General features: G+C 49.9%; 1 protein-coding gene across 1 annotated transcript in view; it reads left to right on the top strand.

The window, feature by feature from the left end:
* Nucleotides 1-5,380, top strand: part of LOC107118042 (cathepsin W-like) — an 18,859-nt gene extending 13,479 nt beyond the window's left edge. The window contains exons 7-11 of the mRNA XM_015420270.1: nucleotides 192-311; nucleotides 1,750-1,814; nucleotides 1,972-2,062; nucleotides 3,586-3,662; nucleotides 5,264-5,380. Of these exons, the coding sequence (XP_015275756.1) occupies nucleotides 192-311; nucleotides 1,750-1,814; nucleotides 1,972-2,062; nucleotides 3,586-3,662; nucleotides 5,264-5,380 (470 nt within the window). The remainder of the gene's footprint in view (nucleotides 1-191; nucleotides 312-1,749; nucleotides 1,815-1,971; nucleotides 2,063-3,585; nucleotides 3,663-5,263) is intronic.
* Nucleotides 5,381-5,741: the final 361 nt, after the last annotated feature.

The following is a 5,741-nucleotide window of genomic DNA, read 5'->3' as shown; positions in this document are numbered from 1 at the left end:
ACACTGGGGGGGGTGAGCCGAGGAAGGCTCCTAGAGCCCCCCCCCCACCTCTCCTGGGGGGTGAGCCAGTAAGGGCCAGGGAGAGAGTGAGGAGACATTTAAATGCCTCCCCATGACTTTTCTGCGGCGCGACTCTAGAAAAAAGGATCATGGGGGCGGGGCTGTCGATAACAGTTGTGTGTTCTTCCCAGGTGGATTGTCAAGCAGCAAACTCTACCCATACGCAGGGAAAGATCAAAGGTGCCAGCAGTATCGGAGACGACAAGTTACTGGGATTGAAGGCTATGAAATACTGCCCAGGGAAGAGCGAGGTGAGGATTCAGGAGGCAGCGGTGGTGATGGTGGAGAACCTGGAGAACACATGAAACTGCCTTATGCTGAATCAGATCATTGGTCCACCAAGATCAGTATTGTCTACTCAGGCGGCCCTCCAGGGTCACAAACAGAGGTCTTTCGTATCACCTACTAGCTGATCCTTAACTGGAGATGGCGGGAATTGCACCTGGGACCTTCTGCATGCCAAGCAGATGCTCTACCGTGGAACCACAGTCCCTGTCAAAGAGAGAGAGAGCTACAGGTCAGTGGCAGAGCAGTTGCTTCACATGCAGGAAGTCCCACCTCTAAATCTGTTTTGTAGTGAATCAGATCATTGACCCATCTAGTTCAAGATTATCTGCTCTGGTCAGCAGTGGTTCTGTATGGGTCTCAGAGGATAAGGGTCTTCCTGAACATATGCTATTTGTGATCTATTAAGTAGCTGCGGTGGCTCAAGTGGTTAAGACGCTGAACTGCAGGCTGTGGAAGGTCGGTAGTTCAGCAGTTCAAGACCCGGGTGTGCCGCAAGACGAAGTGAGCTCCCGTCTCTAGTTCCAGCTCCTGCCAACCTAGCAGTTTGAAAGCAAGAAATTGCAAGTAGATAAATAGGTACCACTTCGGTGGGAAGGTAACAGCGTTCCGTGCGCCTTGCGCCTAGTCATGCCGGCCACATGACCACGGAAACGTCTTTGGACAGCGCTGGCTCTTCGGCTTTGAAACGGAGATGAGCACCGCAACCCTAGAGTTGGATTCGACTGGCTTTAGAGCAAGGGAACCTTTACCTTTACCTTAAGTAGAGATGCCAGGGGTCTAACCAGGTATCTTCTGTACTCAAAGCCTGAACTCTTCCACTGCCAGGACTTGCTTTGTAAAAGCAGGTATACTGGGGCTCAGACCAGCTTGGCCACTGATCTCACTGGTTGACTATATGAAGCTGGCTTATACTGAGTGAGGCGATCGGTCCGTCAAAGTCAGTATTGCTTGCTCTGGCTGGCAGCAGCTCTCCGGTAGAGAGCAGCAGTCTCTCACATTATCTGCCACCCGATCCTTTGAACTGGAGTTTCTCGGGACTGAACCTCAGCCCTTCTGCATGCAAAGCAGGGGCTCTACCACTGAGCACAGCCCCTCCCCTGGTTCCACCTGTATGGAGAACTTACTTTTTAAACCAGGAGGATGGCTTGTCTGTGAGGGAAACCTACTCTGTTTATTCTTAGAGGTCTTTGTTATATTTGCGTGTGTTCGCAGGGATAAAACTTGGCACTGGAGACAAGGGGGGGAAAACCCCATATTTATTATTTATTTATTTATTCTGTTTATACCCCGCCCTCCCCGCGAGCAGGCTCAGGGCAGCATCCAAGCTCAAAATTAAGACTCCAGTCTCTGCCCGCTGCAGCCCAATGCTAACCCTGTCTTGTTTTTCTTGCCACTCTCCAGACCTGGCTGAAATTGTTGCTTCCCAAGGCCCCATAACTGTTCTCTTCAATATGAAAGCCCTTCAGGTAAGTCTCTGATGGAGCGAAAGCTTCTGTTACTGATCTCCTCCACCCTCTTTTTCTTGGTTGTGCTTTCTTCAGAGCAGCAGTCTGTGTCAGAGTCTTCTCAGTCCCCGGCTGATTCTTTTCTGCCTTGATTTCTCCCCCCCCCCTTCCTTACTAGCAATACAAAAATGGAGTTATCTGGAGAACTTCTCAGGACTGCAGCAAAGAACATCTGGACCATTTTGCCCTCGTTGTGGGCTATGGGCAAGGTGAGAGGGTGACGTTTTGGGAAAGGTAATAGCATTGGGGTAACTTTGGTGGTCAGTCAGCAGAATGTTGGTCCTGATCCAAGACAACAGCTGTGTTGGCATTGAGCTAGTTTTACACAGCAAAAGGGGAGAGTTACCGGGGGCCCCGCTGGCAACCCATATCCAGGGGGCTGAGACTGGGAGAAACAGTCCTGTGTGATGCTGTGATGTCACTTCCAGTTTAGTATCACATTGCATGACCCTCTAGGATTTCTCCCTTGTCTCTATGGTAAAAAACCCTATATTTATTTATTTAATTCAACTTCTATCCCGCCCTCCCCGCCAAGGCAGGCTCAGGGCAGCTTACATTAAAGGTTAAGATACATTAAAACACAGATTGTGAACATCATAAAATCATATACAATAACAAAATAAAGTGCTGGTGGCGGTATAATATTACGTAAAAATCCCAGTAGGCCATGGTGGAATGGTCAGAGTTGGTAAACAGCTTATCAGACCATTTATAAGGGCTGTTTCAGGCTGCTGGTGACAGTATAAGGGGCCTTACCACAGTTTGGTTGTTGGAAGCGGCTCCTAACCAACGGCCTGATGGAAGAGCTCCGTTTTACAGTCCCTGTGGAACTGTAAGAGGTCCTGCAGGGCCCTGATGTCTTCTGGGAGCTCAGTCCACGAGGACAGAATCGCTTCTGAAAAGGCCCTGGCCCTGGTAGAGGCCAGCCTGGCATCTCTGGGTCCAGGGAGGGCCAAACAATTTTGAGACCCTGACCTCAGTGCTCTCTGGGAAACATGTGGGGAAAGGCGGTCCTTCAGGTAAGTAGGCCCCAGACCATATAGGGCTTTAAAGGTTAAAACCAGCACCTTGAAGCGAATTCGGTATGCTATCAGCAGCCAGTGCAATGCCTTCAGCACAGGCTGGATATGTTCCCGCACAGGGTGACCCATCAGCAGCCTGGCTGCAGCATTTTGCACCAGCTGCAGCTTCCGGATTTGTGACAAGGGCAGCCCCATGTAGACAGCATTACAGTAGTCCAATCTCGACCTGACCATTGCGTGGATCACTGTTGCCTAATCATCGCGTTCAAGGAAGGGAAATTCCTAGCATCACATAATGCACTGACATCCCTTCCAGATACTCAGCTGGAAGTGACATCACAGCATTGCATGACACTGTTTTTCCCATCAGTTTTGCTCACAGGGGGGTCCCCAGCGGACAACCTGGGAACAGTATGAAAGGGGGGAGGCAGCTTTAGGGATTAAGTCCACATAAAGCCTGTTGCTGTTGGAAAGATATGGGTGCCCTTTATGGCATTGTAGGTCCCTGTCCTCTCCAGGCTCCATCCCCAAATCTCCAGGAGTGTCCCAACCTGGAGCTGGCAACCCTATCCCGCACTGGTGGCCGTGGGGACCTGGCAACCCTATGGCCAACACCTGACAGGCTGTTCGGAACCTACCAAGTTGACATGCAGAGAGGTAACGGGGAACAGAATAAAGGACTGACCACACCTTTCTTCTTCTTTGTTCAGTGCCAAAACAGCATGAATCCCCAGCAAAACAGTATTGGATTATCCAGAACTCCTGGGGAAAGAGATGGGGAGAGAAGGTGAGCTATTATGTCATTATTTAATGATCAGCGGAAGGGGGCACACGCGAGAAGGAAGAAGAGGATCTGATGAGGCATTGTGAACCCGTGAAGGTGCCTTACAATGAGTCAGATCATTGGTCCAATGAAGTCAGTATTGTCTACTCAGACTGGCAGTGGCTCTCCAAGTGCCTCAGGCAGTGGTCCTTGCACATGATCTAAACCTGATCCTTACTGGAGGTGCCAGAGATTGAACCTAGGACAGGGTTGCCAGGTCCTTCCTGGCAACTGGCAGGAGATTGGGGGGGGGGCTTACCAGGAGCAGGAGGGAGGCCCAGCTGATTTGCAGTGATGCACCTATGTCACGGCCCATGTGACCCGAAAGGGCGATGCTGTGGTATTTGGGCAAAAACTCTATGGTAAATTTGGCTTCTACAATAGAGTTTTTTCCCAAATACCAGAGCATTGCCCCAACCTGATGATGTTACTATGTGGGCAGTGATATAGAAATGTTGCTGCACATCAGCTCGATCTCCCTTTTTTTCAGGGTAAGTTCCCCTTGCCAGCCAGCTGATTGGCGGGGGGGGGGCAATGAGGCCTGACAACAGGGGACCCCGCCTCCATCGGAGGGTCTGGCAACCCTAACCTGGGACGTTCTGCATGCGAAGCAGATGTTCTGCCGCTGAGCCATGGTCCTTCCACAGCCATTGGGGGCTTTTCTGCATTCTTATTTTCCTCCCTTGTAAGTCCCTGGTTTTTTTCAGTTCTGGACATGTTATGCTCCCTCTAGTGCTTGATTTGATAGTACACTGGGTTATGTCTGGTATATCTCTCTGCAGATTTAAACTGCAGGTTTTTATGTCGGACATACAGAGGTGTAATTTTGACTCGACCACTAGAGGGAGCAAAACACGTATGGAACAGAATCCCCCCTCCCCCAAAGAAATAGGAAGTTATACGCGAGAAAAATTGGAATGCAGAAAAGCCCAGTGTTTGGGAACTAGGGTTGCCAGCCTCCAGGTGGGGCCTGGGGATTTCCTGCTTTTACAAAATGATCTCCATGTGACAGAGATCAGCTCCCCTGGAGAAAATCGCTGCTTTGAAGGGTGGACTCGATGGCACCTGTACCATGCTGAGGCCCCTCCCCTCCCCAAACCCCGCCCTCTCCTGGATCCACCCCCAAAGTCTTCAGGTATTTTCCAACCCAGACCTGGCAACCCTATTGGGAACTGGGCACTGTTTGGTCAGCTTGGCAACAAGGCAGCTGCATAGAAGGAGATACCTGATTAACAAGAGGGCAGAGCTTGCGTAGAAATGGTTGCAAAGAGTATCAGAGCACATGGCTGGGAGGGCGGGGTATAAATATAATAAATAAATAAATAAATGTCGGGAGCCTTTCTGCTAACCACAGCTCCAAGGTACCTAAAGCGAGGGGAGAGGCAAGAGCTTCCAGTGCAGAGGACTTCCACAAAGGCATGACGAGCCTCTCTCTTTTTGGAACTTAAATGCTGGAGGCGGGTGCTAAGCCAAGACTAGGTGTGGGAGGGTAGGGACTGAGCTGCCATCTTGATCTGGTAGACACCCTGTTCATTCTTTCTTGACCCCACTCTCTTCCCATCCAGGGATATTTTCGGCTGCACCGTGGGGATAACACCTGTGGAGTCGCCATGTTTGCAGTGACAGCGGTGGTCAAGAATCTGGGGGCAAGATCTGAAGCGAGGGTGTTGTGCCCCAGATGATGGCGAAAGCATATGTGTTGCCTGCGCTTTGGCGGGGAGCAAAAAGATGAGCAAGGAGGTGGCAAAACCAGAAAGCTCCCAGCTCTGTGGGGCAGAAACCCACATGTCTTCTGTTAACTGCAAGCATGTTATTTTCCATATCGTTTTTTCCCCATTCCTGTGTTGTTATTTTTTTTAAATTATTTTTCAAAATAACTTTTGCCAAACAGTTACTAACTGTAGAAATACATAAACAAACAGATGCACTCCAGTAACATATACAGATTACATCAGAAATAACTCAACATTCCCACAGAGAGATCCTCTATAATACTCCAGGTCATTAGACTGTATAAATAAAGGAATGAGGACTTCACCCATC

Source organism: Gekko japonicus, unplaced genomic scaffold (genome assembly GCF_001447785.1).
Source record: "Gekko japonicus isolate JY-2015 unplaced genomic scaffold, Gekko_japonicus_V1.1 scaffold306, whole genome shotgun sequence".
Taxonomy (NCBI): Eukaryota; Metazoa; Chordata; class Lepidosauria; order Squamata; family Gekkonidae; genus Gekko; species Gekko japonicus.
The sequence above is the reverse complement of the archived record's forward strand: the minus strand, read 5'-3'. Positions and strand labels throughout refer to the sequence as shown.